This window comes from Hylobates moloch, unplaced genomic scaffold (genome assembly GCF_009828535.3).
Source record: "Hylobates moloch isolate HMO894 unplaced genomic scaffold, HMol_V3 SCAFFOLD_9, whole genome shotgun sequence".
Classification (NCBI taxonomy): domain Eukaryota; kingdom Metazoa; phylum Chordata; class Mammalia; order Primates; family Hylobatidae; genus Hylobates; species Hylobates moloch.
Window position 1 is genome coordinate 38,551,319 of NW_026652284.1, and position 18,835 is coordinate 38,570,153.

Sequence of the window (18,835 nt, forward strand, 5' to 3'; positions counted from 1 at the left end):
TGTGAAAAATCGATTCAAATAAGTTCCTCTTGTCCATGGTACAGACCAACTTTAGCAGACAGCAACTGTATGATTTTTATAAATTAATTTGGTCAGTGATTCTCTAAAATTGCTAAATCATTTTGCTATTAAGTAAGAGTGTGTTTGTTACCAAAAAGATCATGCCTATTCAAATAAGTAGTGTTTTTTGTCACTAGTATTAAGTCATTTCATTAAGAGAAGCATATTAACTAGAGAGAAAAATGGTTTATGCAAATGCTAATTTAATTATGGCAAAAATGTTTTATACTTTAGAAGTTTTCCTTATATGTAATATTAATTGTGAGTACCAAAGTCTAAGTAAATGAAGTGCTCTTGAAACAGTGTGATTGTTATATTTACAGTCAGCCCTCCGAATCCTCGTGTTCCATATCCATGGATTCAACCAACCACGGATTGAAAATATTCAGAAAAAAAAAAATAACAATGCAACAATTAAAATAATACAAATAAAAATGATACAGTATAACAACTATTTACATGGAAGTTACATTGTATTGGGTATAATAAGTAATCTAGTGATGATTTAAATTATACAGGAGGATACGCATAGGTAATATGCAAATACTATACCATTTTATATCAGGAACCTGAGCATCTGCAGACTGAGGTATTGCAGTGCGGCAGTGATGGCGGTGGTCTTGGAACTAATCTCCAGTATATAACTAAGGATGACTGTGTATCCTTATTTCACAGTAGAAAATTGAGATTTCGGCTTCAAGCAATATCTTTTATCTCTAAGCTATTATGCTTCAATGTGTTATTGCTATTAATATTAATGTGGCATACAGCAAAATTTAGGCATGGTAAATTAAATTTTAATAGAGTAATTTAAAGGAAACTTCAAATTCATAGTAGTTTTAAAAATAAAAATTCAACAGAAGATGGGTTTTATAGGAAGAAATTATGACTGTTTCATTCTTTGTTAGCAGATTAAACAATTACTTTGGAATATTCCAACAAATTTTTAAAATTTAGCAACATTAAGTCATATATAAACTATAGTATCTCTCATTTCTAAAGTAGCACTGATATTGTCTTTTTCTTCATATCACCAAAATTAATTTTGATCAAGTTCCCTGAACATTGGACACAAAATATTAAAATATAAACTCAATGCACTTTATTATCTTTCACAAACCATTAATGCCTTTGAGGCAGAAAATGACACCTCCTAGGAAGATTGGTTGGGTGAATTAGTTAGAATCAACAAAAGGCTTTGCAATGTTAACATCCTGTAACAAATATTCAGTTTCAGCTTAGCTTGTTTTATCTACAGATGCTAAACTGATAAAAATCAATCTGTAGACTTTTCAGTGCAAGTGCCTATCAGTTTTATTCAAGAGATTATAAAGAATTATGTGCCATTTTAGTAGTGATATTTTTCTAATTCTGCAAGTTGTAAATGTTAATACTTCATTAAAACAAAGGGCCCTGGGGCACCAGAGAGGGGACAAGGCATACAGATTAAACTATCTCTCTCCCTTTTCAGATTGAGTTTAAAGATGTTTATTCCAATCTCAATAAAGAAAGGATTATCCTGATAGGCATTTGTCCTCCCACTAATGCTACAGAGACCTCCAGTTCCGGGATCTTTTTGGGCACTCTGTAGGTTCAAAATGAAGAGAGTGAACCACAGATGGTTTACAATTTACAATGGTTTTTCTTAACAATTTTCCAACTTTGTAATGGTGTGAAAGTGATACACATTGAGTAGAAACTGTACTTCAGTATAGTATCCAATAAATTACATGAGATATTCAACATTTTATTATAAAATAGACTGTATGCTAGGTAATTTTGCACAAATGTAGGCTGAGTAAGTTTTCTGAGCACATTTAATGTAGGCTCTGCTAAGCTATGATGTTCAGTAGGTTATCTGTATTAAGTACATTTTTGACTTACAATGTTTTCAGCTTACGATGAGGTGTAACCCCATCGAAAGTCAGTGAACATTCGTAGACGGTTTTGAAAGGACTCTCAGGTCTAGAACTCTGTGTTTCTGCAAAGTTGTCTATCAACATTCATATTCTGGGGAGTTAACTCACTATAACAAAACTCACAAGGAGCTGATACCTATACAGAATAGCCAGTATATGAATATATGATAGAAGGCCATGCCAGCATCATGATCAGTGTGGGTCATTGACACTGGACTTTGTCTCCTGGTAGGTAAGACTATTCTGGAGACCATTTACAGACTTCCAAAGATAGTGAATGGTCTGCAGCATATCTCCATTTAGCAAGGGTGAATTTCCTTTTCTTATCTAGAGATTTTTATCCTGCCAAGTTTTCTTTCTCATAAATCTATCCACTTCTATCACTACTGCTTTAATTCTAGTTCTCATCATCTTGGGTAACTTATCCTAATCAGTTCATATTATCAAGTTATTTCATTGATGTGTTATTTTGTGAAAAAAAATCCCATAGTTGTCTTATTTTGTCAATTTGTGCTGATTCTTAGGTTTGTTTGTTTGTTTGTTTTTTACTTTGGGATATGGGAGGGATGGGTCATTTTCTTACTGTGCCCTCAAATTATGGAGCGATATTTTATTTTGGTTCTGCATACATCTATATATTAACTACAGCACACATTTTAACAACATAAACATGTTTAAATATTCTGAGAAAAAAATATATATGCTACTTTTAGCATCTAGCCAGAATCATTTTTCCTCAAATAATCGTCTTCAGATTGTAGCCTCCTAAATCTGATGAGATATTGATGACATTTTACACATTCTCCTCTCTCTTCCTGCCTCCAGTATTTTGCTCCCCATTCTCAGTTTCCAGCTAAGAATGTTGATTCTTATTTCGTTAAGAAAATAGAAATATCCAGACAATTTCCACATGATGCTGCTACTATGCTAACAGCCATCCTCTACCTGTGCCCATGTGCTCTGCCTTCCCTCCTGTTAGCACAGATGGACTATTCTGGTCCCTGTTCCTCTCTCACCTGCTGAAGGACATCCCTGTAATTTTTGTGTCTCCTTCTGTATCATCAGATTTTCCCTCTCTACTGAGTCTCTTGCATCTCCTTGGAAACATGCTATACTATTTCCCATCCTTAAAGAACCCCCCTTATCTGCACATTACCCTCTGCCAGCTGGCTCATTTTTCTGCTCCCCTTTACAGTGAAACTCTTCAAAAGAGTTATCTCCACCTCCTTCCATCTCATGTTCTCTTGAACCTGCCGTACTCTGATGCTCCCTCTTTTTTGCTGCCCCTCCCTTGTTATCCTGATCTCTAATGACCTTTAAACATTGGAGTTCTTTAGGATTCAGTTCTTGGACCACTTCTTTTCTCTGTCTACATTCTCGAATGCTTCTAGCTTCCTAGCTTTACATACCGTCTTCATCCTTGATGATTCCCACACTTAACGTCTCTTACTCTGACCTCCCTCCTGAACTTCAGACTCATATATGCCCCTTCCTGGTCAATAACTCCATTTGGATATCTTATAGGCATTTTAGGTTTAATATATCCAAAACAAATCTCCTGATTCTATACTGCCCCCAAACCTGCTTCTGCCCTTTCTTGCCGTTCTCAAGGAATGACAGTTATCCAGTAATCACCGAAGCCCAAACCTTGTTCATTCTTGGTTTTTCTCTCTCCCCTTTTCTCACACCCTACATTTAGACCATCAGCAAATCTGTTGGCTCTGACTTTCAAAATGTATCTATAATCTGACCACTTATTACCATTTCCATTACTGCTACCTTAGTCCAAGCCATAACCATCCCACACCTGGATTCCCGCTGGATTGTTCTGCCTCTCCCAGCTTCTCAGTCTGTTCTCCATACAGCTGCCACCATGATCCCTTCAACACATACATCAGATCATTTCAAAAGCCCCTCCTGTCTTCCCATCTCACTTCGTATACTAGAATTGTCAGTATCTTGCCAGGCCCTACTTTACCTGATGGCCTCCATTGGTCTTCCCTTTCCTCCCCTCCACTGCACTGGCCTTTCCTCAATTCCTCACTCCTACCTCCAAGCCTTTGCTCTTGCTCTTTTCCCTGCCTAGAATGCTACTCCCCAAGGTATCTTCATAATTTGCTCCTTCTCTTCTTTCAGGCCTTCCCCAGTCATCCTGATTAAATTAGCAACTTCTTACCATTCCCACCCAGCACTCCTAAGCCTGCCTTGTTTTTATCCACAGCACTTATGGCTGCTAGACATATGGTACCTTTATTTGTTTATTATATTTGCCACCTTTCCAAAATGGATGCAAAGTGGAAGCAAAAAGGGCTTTGTCTGTTTTGTTCAATATGCCTGCCACATTTGTAGAAGAGTGCCTCTTTCCCAGAAAACAGTTGTTAAATGAATGAATGCACACGCGAATAAATTAATGAAAGAACGGGAACTTGGGCTGGAGACCTGCCTATATAATGTTAGTGTGAAATAGGATGTACATCTCCATCAGCCCCAGCATGTATTAGTCCTGCCTTTATGACATTCTTTCTTGTCTTTAGTAACAAACTTTTCTTTGTATTATTAAAATAGTGTGTTGATTTTCTATCTTTTGTTAGTTTTTTTATGTCTTGATAAGGAGAAAAGGCTAATGTGTCTTACATTTCTTTTAAAGTGTGTCCAAAAGTTAACTTTTTATGAATATTTTGGGTAATTACAAACACAGCTAGTCATGGGACATTTATCCAGTCTGGGGACTTCTTCTAGTGTGAGGATGATTTGGCTGAGAAGAGGAGAAGCAATGAGGTGCTACGTGGAGCCATCAAGACCTACCAAGAGGTGGCCAGCCTACCTGATGTCCCTGCAGACCTGCTGAAGCTGAGTTTGAAGCGTCGCTCAGACAGGCAACAATTTCTAGGTAAGATGCAATCAAAGGTAATTCAGTAGGAAATGGCATACTTTTTGTCTTGAAGAAGCTGAAGACTGTATTATTCTCTTAGAAGAATTACGTGGGAGGAAACCTGAGTTTTACAACTGATTTCAAGTAATGTATCTGTCCTAGGCTCACCATCTCTAAACTGAAATTGTAATCCTAACCTTAATAGAGGCATGCCTCACAGGTACTGTGCGTTTGGTTCCAGACCATCAGAATAAAGAGAGCTACACAAATTTTTTGATTTCCCAGGGTATCTAAAAGTTGTATTTATACTATGTCTTAGTGTCTTAAGTGTGAAATAACATTATGGCTTAAAAAACGATGTACAAACCCTAATTTAAAAATATGTTATTGCTAAAAAATGCTAATGATAATCTGAGCCTTCAGTGAGTTATAATCCTTTTGCTGAAGGAGGGTCTTGCCTCAATGTTAATAGCCAGTGACTGATCAGGGTGGTAGTTGCTGAAGGTTGGGGTGACTAGGCAATTTCTTAAAATAAGGCAACAATGAAGTTTGCTGCATTGATTGACTCTTCCTTTCAGGAAAGATTTATCTGTAGTTTGCAATGCTGTTTGACAGTATTTGGCCCACAGAACTTTTTTTCAAAATTGGAGTCAATCCTCTCAAACCCTGCCACTGCTTTATCACCAAAGTTTATGGAATATTCTAAATCCTTTGTTGCCATTCCAACAATGTTCACTGCATCTTCACCAGGAGTACATTCCATCTCAAGAAACCACTTTCTTTGCTCATCTGTAACAAGCAACTACTCATCTATTAAAGTTTGATCATGAGATTGCAGCAAATCAGTCACATCTTCAGGATCCACTTCTAATTCTAGTTATCTTGCTATTTCCACATCTGTAGTTACTTGCTCCACTGAAGTCTTGAACCCCTCAAAGTCATTAATGAGGGTTGGAAGCAACTTCCTCCCCAAACTCCTGTTAGTTTTTATATTTTGACATTTAAATAAAAGGTATTTATTAAAGAATAGAACTTAAAAGTCTAAATTGCTCCTTGATCCATGAAATGCAGAATGGCTGTTGTGTTAGCAAGCATGAGAACACCATTCACCTCCTTATACATCTCCATCAGAGTTCTTGGTGACTAGGTGCTTATCAGTGAGCAGTAATATTTTGAAAGGAATCTTTTTTTTTTAAGGACTCAACAGTGGGCTTAAAATATTCAACAAACCATGCTAGATGTCCTATCATCCAGACTTTGTTTTTCCATTTATAGAGCACAAGTAGAGTAGATTTAGCATAATTTTTAAGAGCCCCAGGTTTTTCAAAATCGTTAAGTGAGCACTGGCTTCAACTTAAAGTCTCCAGCTGCATTAGCTCCTAACAAAACAGTAGGGTGTATCCTCAAAACTTTGAAAGCAGGCATTGACTTCTCCTCTCTTACTGTGAAAGTCCTAGATGACATCTTCTTCCAATAGACAGTGATTTTGTCTACATAGAAAATCTGCTGTTTAGTGTAGATCACTTCATCAGTGATCTTAGCTGTTTAGTGTAGATCACTTCATCAGTGATCTTAGCTGTTTAGTGTAGATCACTTCATCAGTGATCTTAGCTAGATCTTTTGGAAACTCGCTACAGCTTCTACATTAGCACTTGCTACTTCATCTTACACTCTCATCTTATGGAGATGTTTTCTTCCCTTAAATTTCATGAACAAATCTTTGCTAGCTCTCTTCTCCCTCTTTCTTCCCATTTTATGATAGCTTGTATAATTTGCCTAAGGAATCATAGCTAATAGATTAATAGGTCTGGAATAAAAAACTCTTCCTGTGATACCAAATTATTTTCTCCCTTAACTATAGCAAAATGATTCATGGAGGTTGAAATTATCTGTGGAAATTTTGTATAAATGAATAATAGCTGTTTCTGGTACTCTAAAAAAAATTTTACTGGTAAGATTTGACCCTATATCAAGGAAAATGCTAGAAAAAAATTAATCATGAAGTAAATTTGCAAATACTTTGTAAAGAACATCATATCATATATCATCAGATTTAGGAGGCTACAGTCTAAAGACTATCATTTGAGGAAAACTGATACCAGCTAGATGCTAAAAGTAGCATACCTAGTATAGAACATCATATACCATCCTCTGGACTGACCCAGGTTCCCAGTACCGAAGGCAGGTAAGACTAGCTGTTAGCTAACTTCACGATAACCAGGCCTACGATTCTCTCCCCATAACAGATCATTAGTCAACATGGAGGGAAGGGGCTAAGCCATGAGTCACTGCCAAGGGAGGTGCTCAGCTGGCCAGATAGTTACATGGACAGATTATTAATGTCACTTAGGGGAGGCTCCTATAGATTAGAGTCAAGGCCCAATGGACCCTCCTATGAGTTTTGCGAGGATTAGAATGAAGAGGAGTTGTATCACTTTTGTAGATGAACAAAATAGGACTAAAGTCCATGTGATGATTAAAAACGACAAGAAATGGTCAGTTAGGCTAATATTCATAGGGACCAGTGCAGCAGAAGAAAAACATGCAGCACAAATTCAGCACAGAAAAGACAGGGCCGGGACTCCATAGAGGCAATGCGGGCACTCGCCATGGACGCAGAATCAGCACTACTGGCCGGGCGCAGTGGCTCACGCCTGTAATCCCAACACTTTGGGAATCTGAGACGGGCAGATCACCTGAGGTCAGGAGTTCCAGACCTGCCTGGCCAACATGGTGAAACCCGGTCTCTACTGAAAATACAAAAATTAGCCGGGCATAGTGGCGGGCACCTGTAATCCCAGCTACTTAGAAGGCTGAGCCAGGAGAATCACTTGAACCCGGAAGGCAGAGGTTGCAGTGAGCTGAGATCGTGCCACTGCACTCCAGCCTGGGTGACAGAGTTAAGACTCCATCTCAAAGAAAAAAAAAAAAAAATGAATCAGCATTACTGAGTTTTCCTCTCGCCTCAGTCTCCACTATGGCTCTGCTTAGCACTGTTTAGTGATTCTGTCACTGAAGTGTTAACATTTTCTTCATCATGGATGTTTTACATTAATATTGATTTTTTTAAAGGATGCATTAAACTAGCCTTCACATCAAAATTGTAAACTTTTTTGGCATCCTCTGAAATCTAACTCTGAGTGCCTCTCTGGCCTCACCCTGTCCTCAGCCCTGGGAAGGTGACTGACTCTTCCACAGCAATCCATCAGCGTTTGAATGTAGTCCTCTCAGAATGTCCTTGAGAATGAAGCAAGTTCACTCGAGGAGGCTCTGAGGCAAATGGAGACAGAAGATTTTAGTGAAAATGACAAGGTGGTGAAGTTGGTCACAACACAACAGGGTTCCCAGATGCAGAGTGGAAGGGACAGGGAGCAGATGGCTGCAGGAGGTGTTTGTGTCCATGCTTTTGTTGTGGATAATAGGAGAATTCTAGAAGAAAGTGTGAGCCTAGGTGGGCAGATAGGGGGAAGGAAAGGTATAGAAAAGGAAGCCCAGATTTGTTAGTGAAGAAATGACTAGGGTTCTGGTTGGAATATGACTGGCTGGTAATGGGGCATAGGCCGTCGGATGAGTTGGTGATGCTTTATGGCAGATGGTTTAGTAGTGGAATATACAGCTGCTTTAGCGTACTGACACTCCTATCACTCTCCTAGATTGTGGGCAACTAAGCCCTTTAGATAATTCATGGCTTTTTTCATTGATGCTAGTCCTCTTTTTGCACATGTTCTTTTATACAGATAATTGAAGCTGGGTTTTTTCATGATTCATGCATGCAAAGTACGCCTTTGTCCACGAGAGGGCCCCATAATACTGGATGATGTATCATTTGCTCCATGACTGGGTCATTACCTAGAGATGAGTACACTTGTCATTCACAGGGGATGTGTCAGCAGTTAGGTACCATCCTACGTACTTTGGTGCCTTTTCAAATTTCATACAGGGTGCTAGACCCTGAAGTTAGTTAAGACTTTTTATTGCTTATCCCCTATTATAAAGTTAATAAACCAAAAAGATTTCAGCAGAACTTTTTTTTTTAATGAGGAATTGTTAACTAAGTTTTTCTTGAGAAGGAATTTAACATAAAACGGTAAACATTGCTGAATTTAAAAAATGAAAATGTCTTTAGAATGTTTATAATCAATACCATATTCAGTATCTACTTATGGCAGTTATTAATGCCATTGAAACTACTTTATGAAATCCTACTAGGTACTTAGTAAACCACTAATAAAGCCAGATTTGAGCTGGTTCTCAGGCTCTGGTGAATACTCTCTCATGACTTACATTCTCAATACAAAAGTGTACATAATCTGTTTTTATTTCTATTTTATTTTAATTCCCACCTACTCAGGTCATATGAGAGGTTCCCTGCTTACCCTGCAGAGATTAGTTCAACTATTTCCCAATGATACTTCCTTAAAAAATGACCTTGGCGTGGGATACCTCTTGATAGGAGATAATGACAATGCAAAGAAAGTTTACGAAGAGGTAAGCATCCATCTTGTATTAACTACATCAAATTAATTCTAAGGCTATTTGCAAATTACATTTATTATACCCAGTCTCTCTTTATTTTAAATTAAGTTAAAAAGCATGTAAGTATTATTGTAGTTAACATATTCTAAACTATGTTTTAACATTGCTTTTTTTCCTAGATCAGAAGATTTGTAAATCTTGGTTAACACTTAGTACCTTAAAGCCTTCAACTTATAATTGTGATTCTTTTAAAACTTCATATTTATCTTTCCATACATAGTCTTTCTAAAATTGTTCTTCATGACAGGAAGAAGAATTTAAGTTCCTGTGAATGTTACACACACACACACACATATACACTCTTTCCTTTTTTTTTTTTTTTTTTTTTTGGCAGAAGTATGGTCTAGAGAGAGGCTATAGAACAGGGACCTTTCAAGCATGTGACATAAATTACTCACTTTTCAGCAGGGCATTGACTCTTCAAATCTTCTGGCAAGGATGCCTTTCAAAGGATTTCTACTTTATAACAGATGTTGATAGATAACCTCTAAGTCACAAGTAACTAGAAAACCTAGAGAAATGTGACTTCTTTAGGCAGTGGAGGAATTCATTTAGTACAGAATGAACAGGATGCCCAATGAATTTTGAAGATGGAGAAAGTTAATCCCTCTGTAAAAGAAAGATGAACATGCTTACTTGTTATTCTTTAATTTAGGCCCTTTGATCAATGGTTTTCAAGCTGGTGAAGTCTACATCAAGATGCTACCACTCAGTGATAGTCAGTATGATTTCTGCTACAGTTTTGTTTTGTTTTGTTTTTGTTTTTGACACGCAGTCTCACTCTGTTGCCTGGCTGGAGTGTAATGACATGATCATAGCTCACCTCAGCATCCATGTCCTGGACTCAAGCAATCCTCTTGCTTCAGCCTCTTAAGTAGCTGGGACTACAGTCACATGCCACCATGCCCAGCTAAATTTTAAAAAATTCTTAAGTGATGGTGAGGTCTTGCTATGTTACCCAGGCTGGACTCAAATTCCTGGCCACAAGTGATCCTCCTGCCTCAGGCCTCCCAAATAGCTGGGATTACAGGCACAAGTCATCTCACTCTACTCCTTTTACAGTATTTTTTAAATGCCATCAAGAAGAGCAATTTCATACTCTGGCAGGGACTGGGTCTATTCTCAAAGTGGTACTTTCCTCTGTGTATTGCTATTATTGTGTAATGAAAATCATTGAATTTTGAAGCAGTTATCTTTTTACCTTTCTCATAATTTTTATATCTTCTGAGAGAGCAGAAATAAGACCTTCGCTTTTATAACATCACTAATAGCTACACAGGGTGGATTGAACCTTTAATGTTGACAATGTGTGCCATTTACTAAAGACCTATTCCAGGTCATAAATTAATTCCATGTGGAACATTGCATTTGTTAATGGCCAACACATAACACTCAATGCCCTGTCTTACAGAGTATGGTTAAGAGAAGCATCATATACCTCAGTGAATCAGAGTCTGTGAATGTAAGAATTGTGAAGCTATAACAAACACATCCATTATTTTGTCACTGTCAGAGGCCACAAAAATTGAACTTGTAGAATTCCCTCCTTCCTTCCTTCCTTCCTTCCTTCCTTCCTCCCTTCTTTCCTTCCTCCCTTCCCTCCTCCCTCCCTCCCTCCTTCCCTCCTTCCCTCCCTCCCTCCTTCCCTCCTTCCCTCCCTCCCTCCTTCCCTCCCTCCCTCTCTCCCTTCCTTCCTTCTTCCCTTCCTTCCCTTACTCCTCATTCCCTTCCTTCCTTGTAGAATTCTTCCCTATGTTCTTCCTTCTGTCCCTCTACCCCTCCCTCTCTTGCTTCCTACCTTCCTGCACCCCTTTCTCCTTCTTTCTTTCCATCTAAAAAACATTCTCAAGTGTTGACTGGGTGCAAGCACGTTTGAGGTTAGGGCAGGATCTGACAGCACACTGGTTTCTCTAATACACTGTGGATTTGTCCTTCCTCACCTTTTTAAAACCTCCCTTCAGGATATTCATCCCTTTACCTGACGCTAAATCTCAGATACGTAAAACATTTTACTTCATCCCAAAAAATAAAATTTACCTGCTGTTGTTTATACATTTTATATCATAATCTCATCTGAATATGCATAATAGGATGCAGAAAGTCTAAAATATAAGGATATTATACAATTGAGTGAGTTTTTTTTTTTTTTCTAAAGCATGAATAGACTGAAAATATGTGTGGGGGTTGCCTTTTTTCTATTCCTCTCACTTTTAAGTTAATAAGCTATTATCTAATGGAGTCTCTTTCATTAACCAAGGTTTTTCTTGATATGTTTATGTTAAAGATCATTTTTAGAAAACAGACATTGTAATTTTATATTTTTCTTCATGTTAATTTTTACTTTTGAGTACATTTATAAAAATCATTGATATTTTTATTTTTCCAGTTTTTTGCTGCTTTTAGTTGCAACAAAGAAACTGGCTTTAAAATGGTGTGACATCATTTGCTCCAGTCTGTAGCTTTTTGCAGCCCCTCCTGGGATTCTCTTGCAAGTTGGCAACATTAGCAGCTGCCCAGGCGCTACAGTGGGGAGTTTCATGCCACTCCTGACTCACCCACCACTGCTCACGTATACCCATTCACTCAGTCAACACACATCTATTAAAACCCATACACACTAGTTAGGGAAACAGTAATTCATGAAACACATGCAGAATGTGCCCGCATGAAGTTTATAATTTAGTACCAAATCACGAATTTGTGTTCATTTTAACTTCTGATTAACTTTCAAATCCCTTCCCTTTGTAACCAAAGCACCCGTCGTCTCTTGCCTGAGTAGGGACAGGTTTATCCCGTCCTGGTTTGCTCTCCTCTGACCTTCACCAACACTAAAACACAACACTAATCATCTCCCTCGGCTTTAAATCTTCTGTGGTTCTCATTTCCTGCAGCAGTGGTCTTCAAACATGCTTGATGGTGGCCCTTCCAGACAAAAATGTTCAAGCAAATGCCTGAGATATGTTTATGTACTTACATGTTATGTGTACATGTGTGTACCCACATATTATGTATATATATATGCACTAATATACATGTGCATTACAAAAGGTACATACCACCAAAACAATTTTTAAGATGATGTCAAATATAAAATTCTATTCAACTGCCAGAAAATCTTTTAACTCTTGCTGAAAAATTAATATTTATGATTTTATGATTATATAACTTTTTAAAATCCCAGGAATGTATCATGCAAAGAGTTTGTACTAGGGATAGAAATGTCGGCTGTATGAGGTTGTGGTTGTTTTTGTCTGTGCTTTGTGTTTGTGTATGGATGTGTGTGTTTTATAGAGAGAGAAAGAAAGAGAGAGACAATCTCTCTAATATTACAGTTGGCCCTTGAACAACACAGGGGTTAGGGATGCTAACCTCCTGGGCAGTTGAAAATCCGTGTGTACATTTTGACTCCCCAAAAACTTAACTACTAATGGTCTACTGTTCACCAGAAGCCACTGCGTGGCATAAACAGTCAATTAACGCATATTTTGTATATGTACTATATGTTATATTCTTATAATGAGGTAAGCTAGAGAAAAGAACATGTTATTTTAAAAAGCATAAGGAAACTAAAAGAATATAATTGGATTATTTGTAACACAAAGGATAAATGTCTGAGGGGCTGGATACCCCATCTCCCATGATGTAATTAGTATGCATAGCATGCCTGTATCAAAACATGTCATGTACCCCATAAATACATACACCTAGTATGTACCTACAAAAAGTAAAAAATTAGAAAAAGAAACTTTAAAAACCATAAGGAAGAGAAAATATATTTGCTATCCATTAAGAGGAAGTGGATGATTAAAGTTTGCATCCTCACTACTTTCACGTTAACTATGCCGAGGAAGGGGAGGAGGATGAGGGGGAGTTGGTCTTGTCTCAGGGGCAGCAGAGGCGGAAGATAATCCATGCAGTTCAAACCCATGTTGTTCAAAGGGCAACTGTAGCCTCAATCTGGGTTTTTTAGAAATCTCATAAAACCACTTGTCATTTTCTGAGGGTTTGTTGATTACAAGTAGATAATACAACCTGCATGTCCATTACACATCCGCATATAGGCTGCAGTGAGCATGGTGCCTAAGTACAAAGAAGCAAGCAGGGAAGGCAGCACTGTCAGCTGCCCCGGGGCCTCAGCCCCGACCCTCGCCTCCTGACAGTGTTTTTCCTGAATGAGACACATGGCTGTCCACCATGCAGATCACAGTAGAGCCACAGAGCTTGTTTCACACTATTTGAGAGACAGATACAAGTAGAAGTGTATGCAATTTTTTTCTACTCCCCAGGAGATTACCTTGCACTTGATACTAAACAGGACCCTTTGTGATTTAATTTGACTTCTGCCTTTTCTCCAATCTCTTCTCCTGTCACCTTTTGTTCATAATTTAACGACATTCTCTTTTGCTCTTCCTGGCCCACTATCCCTTTCTACTCACTTTCTAATATACCTTGAATGCCTTTTCCTCCACCATCCCACACTTCCTTTCCTGGTGAACTCCTATTTATCCCTAAATACCTTTCAGACCTTGGCCCACCCACACTCATCCTAGAGTGACCCGGGTGCCCCTCTTGTATAACCGCTGCATGCTTCGTGCCTATCTGTAGCTACATTTACCATCTTGCATTGTCTATTTCTAAATCTGTCTCCCTCACTTGAGTGACAGCCCCCTGAGAAAAGAGTGTATCTCATTTATCTTTCTATGCCCAGGGCCTGGAAGAGTTCTGTGTGTTCTAAGATGTCTAGTAAATCAATGAATTTGTTAATTACTTGAGATAATGGCTGTGTGCCGGCAGTAGGCAGAAATGTCATCTGTGTAGCTGCAATAATTATAATAATCCCTCTATGGTTATGCTGGCAGAATCATCATCTGTGTCAATTTAGTTCAATGCCAGAGGTATTTATTGAGCTCCTGCTCAATGTCTAGCTTGGGAACAGTACTGTGGACGCTGCAGAGAAGCAGGATCTGGGCTTTCGGAGGTCTAGTTAGGGAGGAAAGCCCGCATGTACTCATCTGAGCATTTAGTACAGGTTTCTCGCGCACCTGAATGCTATGCTATGCACAGCAGGCAGTGGGGATGAGCAATGAGCAAAACAGACAAAATCCCTGTAGAGCTGGCATCTTAGTGGGAGAAATAAAAGTATACTAGGTCAGATGGGGATAAGTGCTATGAAGAAAAGTGAGTCAAGGTAAAGAAGTTGGAGAGTGACTAGGGATGGAGGGGGTTCTGTTTTAGTAATGGGGGTGATGGTCAGGGGTAGGCTTCATGGAGGTAAGGGAGCTTGCTGTGGGGATGTCTGGTGGAAGAGTCTGAGCCAGAGGGGTACTGTGAATGCAAAGACCCTGAGGCAGGGGTATCTTTGGCGTGCTATGGAGCAGCAAGGAGTCCGACATGCCTCAGAGGCTTGGCTGGGAGGGGCAGGGGCAGGAGAGGAGGCCAGAGCAATGGAGAGGCCCAGCCAAGGGAGGCCTTGGGGGTGGTTCCAGGAACTCTATCTTGCACTCACTCTGAGTGCAATGCAGCATAGGAGGGTTGAGATCTGACCTAGGATTTAGCAAGCAGAGAGTGGACTACACAGGGGCAGGGCCAGGCGTGCAGAGGATCTGCAGTGAGGAGGCTCCTGTGAGAAGATACAGAGAGATGATGAGACACCTCTCTTGGGTCAGGGTAGCAGTGGTGAAGGAAGTGACACATGGTATGTTTCTGAATATATTTTGAAGGTAATGTTGGCCAGATTTGCTAATCGATGAGGTGCAGGACAAGATGCAAGCTGAAAATGCTACAGCATCTGCAGTGTGTGTTGTGTGGGCCCCCTGAGGGCCTGGTGTCCCCTGCGTGTACACTTGATCCTTCTGTGTAACCCCATTGTAGCCCTACTGTGGCTGTGACTTCCCTTTTTCTACTCAGGCTCAAGGATGGAGAGAAGAGATGGGAGATGCATCTTTCCCTACATGCACCAACTCAAATCTTCTCCATCCTTCTCTTTGGTTCCATAAATTAGTTTGTCTAAGTAGCTTTTCAAGTTGAATGTTGTTGTTCTGGCTTCTCACTATTAATATTTAATTTAGAGGCACTTTGCATAATTTATCTTTAAATCATAATGAATGCATATAATAATAAACAATGATGTGATTTATATGAAATATTTACCTGGGTTTTATCACGGAATATTGGATTTGCTCACCACTTTATCTTCAGGGCTTAAAATGGTCTGAGCACTCAAGAAGTTTTCTGTTGAATGAACGGATTGTGATGTATTACAAATGCAAATCTAAATATTCTCTTAATTAAGGCAATGTATAAAGCTTGTATATGAAGTGATGTCTAAAACCATTCAGAATTGTCTTCAAGTGTAGCAAATTTAAAGCCATTTTCCCTTGATCACTAAAAAATATTGAAGTCATATCAATTGGGAGATATTTTGCTGATTTGCGTTGTTAAAGTGATGCTTTAACGGTTATTGCCTTTTCATTCATTTCTTCATTCTTGAAGAACCATTGTGTAAATGTGAAAAGCATATTGAGTTGAGAGGAAATGGAGCCATTTAAGCTTAATGATATTGCCACGAGACAAAGTACTGTGGTGTTTTCAGCTGTAACATCATAATCCAATCCAAGTACAACAAAGCTAATTAAAACTGGTTTTGACAGTCATTTGTAGAATCTTTTAAGCAATCACCTATATTTTCTTTGAGTTATGTTCTCTGTTTTCTTTGAGTTTAGGTGCTGAGTGTGACACCTAATGATGGCTTTGCTAAAGTCCATTATGGCTTCATCCTGAAGGCACAGAACAAAATTGCTGAGAGCATCCCATATTTAAAGGTAATGCTCACTGCTTCTCCTCTCCTTTCATCTTTTGAGTCCTTCGAGTTATTGGGACACACTTGCTTATTCCTTGTAGATTGATTGCATGTACTGCTGAGTATTTTCATCCTCAGGATGTCCACCCTCAGACCATGACATTCATAAGCAGCGTGGGCCTCTTCTGTAACCAACAGTGTCAGATGTCAGAATACCAACCACTTGAGCAGAGATGATTTGGAAAATATTTTATTTAAAAATTTATAAAACTGAAGTTGTTATTAGTTTTTAAATAAATGGCAAAGGCAGACAAAATTAGTGATACTTTAAATATTTTTAAATACAGACAATGGGCCAGGTGTGGTGACTCATGCCTGTAATCCCAGCACTTTGGGTGGCCAAGGTGGGTGAGTCACCTGAGGTCAGGAGTTTGAGACCAGCCTGGCCAACATGGTGAATCCCTGTCTCTACTAAAAATACAAAAATGAGCCTGGTGTGGTGGTGTGCACCTGTAATCCCAGCTACTCGGGTGGCTGAGGCATGAGAATCACTTGAACCCAGGAGACGTTGGAGAAGTCTGGAGAACCCAGGAGAACCCTGGAGAAGTTGCACTCCAGCCTGGGCAACAGAGTGAAACTGTGTCTCAAAAAAAAAAAATATATATATATATATATATATATATGTATATACACACATATATTAAATATAGATAATGCATTATATGTTCCTTTTACAAGTTAATTATATATTTATTGTACTCAGAATAGTACTCTTAACTACCCACACAAAGTGAGGTAACAAATACTGGCTGAAAAGGTCATTGCTCAAAATATTCAAATTAAAATATGCCTTTTTTCTCGTATCTAATTAAATCCTCATCAATTCAGCAGAATCACAGGTGGTGTAGACCAGGGCTGCCCAGTAGAATTTTCTGCTGTGGGCCAGGTGCAGTGGCTCCCACCTGTAAGCCCAACACTTTTGGAGGCCAAAGTGGGAGAATCACTTGAAGATAAGAGTTTGAGACCAGCCTAGGCAACCTAGTGAGATCCCATCTCTACAGAAAATTCTAAAAATTAACCAGATGTGGTGGCACGTGCCTGTGGTCCCAGCTACTCAGGCCCAGGAGGTCGAGGCTGCATTGAGCTGTGAATGCATTACTGCCCTCCAGCCTGAGCGACAGAGTGAGACCCTGTCTCTAAAAAATATATATAATATTAAAAAAAAAAAAAAACAGAGCAAGACCCTGTCTCTATTAAAAGAAAAGAATTTTCTACTGTGATGGAAATGTTTTTTATCTGTGTTCTCCAATATGATGGCCACTGGCCACATGTGGCCATTGAGCACCTGAAATGTGGCCACTGGGACTGAGGAAGTGAATTTTTCATTTTATTTTATTTTAGCAGTAATGTGTGGCTAGCAGCTACCATATTGGACATAGCTGATTAGATAGCTGTAGGCTTTTTTTTAAAGTAGCAATATATTCCACTTTTATGATCTCTTTCTTTCACATGACTTAAATCAGAGATCCCAAATAGTAACCCACTGATTGCAAATAGCTTGTGTGTTTTATTTGGCTGGCATAGTTCTATTAAAAACCATTTTAATTGCTTGCCTTATTTGAGAATCTGAGCATTTTTATATAATTATGCAGACTTCTAGTTTCTCTTGAAACATCATATCTGGCTCACTTCCCTGCACACAGACAAGCAGTGTTCCCCGCTTGGGATGGGGCTGTCCCTGGACCCCTGTCAAGCACTTCACATTTCCTGCCAGGGCCCTGTGGGCATGTGGGCTTCTGTGATTTAAAGTGTCTCCTTACACTTCCTTTGACATAAGATGGCTTACTGGTACTCTGCCTGCTTCAGAGATGGGGAAAGCAAGAGCTGGGCTGGTCAGTTATCAAGCAAGGACACTTGAGTGTTGGTCAATTAGAAGCCCTCGCCACAGCTCCCTTCCTGTCCTGAGTGATGCCTTTCCCATTCTGTCATGCAGCTTGCTCATTTCCAACATTATGTAAATACAGTTTCTTCCAGTGAAAGATAATAAGCTTCTTGTGAAGAGGCCTCAAGGATGCAGATTTTTGAAAGAAGTCCTTGACATTTAGATATTTTTAACTTTTGTCCTTCTGCTTTTCTAAACGCTTTCTGTTGCTTTAATATTTTCTCTTTTCTCTTTGCGGGGAGGGGAATGGGGTTCATCAATCTCAATTTCAGTCTTTGTGTGAGAAATCAGAGAATTAGGTAAATGTTTTAGAATAGGGATTTGTTTAATAAAAGTTACATTTTTAAAGATTCAAATTGGCTTCAATTCTCCTGTATGTTTTGTTAAAAAAAAAAAAAATCATTAAAAGGTAAAGACACATTTGTTTTGAATGGAAAGAAATAATACTTGCAGTTGGACTGCCATCACTTCAAACATGAGCAGTTAAACATTTTGGTTAAGGAATAAAAAGCCTCTGGATGACATATGGTCAGATTTGGAGAGCAAAATAAATGTAAGAGCTATCCAGCCAGAGAAATTCTTCGAAATATTGAAATATGATTGCTGCCACACGGAAGGTACACAAAATATCATACTAATTTTGTGGGCCATTCCACTATGAATTAATGATGAATGCATTGTTAAATTTAGCTTTATGACCTTTTGTT

At 38.8% G+C, this 18,835-nt stretch overlaps 1 protein-coding gene across 12 annotated transcripts in view; it reads left to right on the forward strand.

The window, feature by feature from the left end:
- Positions 1–18,835, forward strand: part of ASPH (aspartate beta-hydroxylase) — a 221,502-nt gene that overhangs the window by 149,244 nt on the left and 53,423 nt on the right. For all 12 annotated transcript variants that reach the window (XM_058444607.1, XM_032759687.2, XM_058444603.1 and 9 more), the window contains 3 exons: positions 4,719–4,869; positions 9,203–9,339; positions 16,110–16,208. In XM_058444607.1, the coding sequence (XP_058300590.1) occupies positions 4,719–4,869; positions 9,203–9,339; positions 16,110–16,208 (387 nt within the window). The remainder of the gene's footprint in view (positions 1–4,718; positions 4,870–9,202; positions 9,340–16,109; positions 16,209–18,835) is intronic.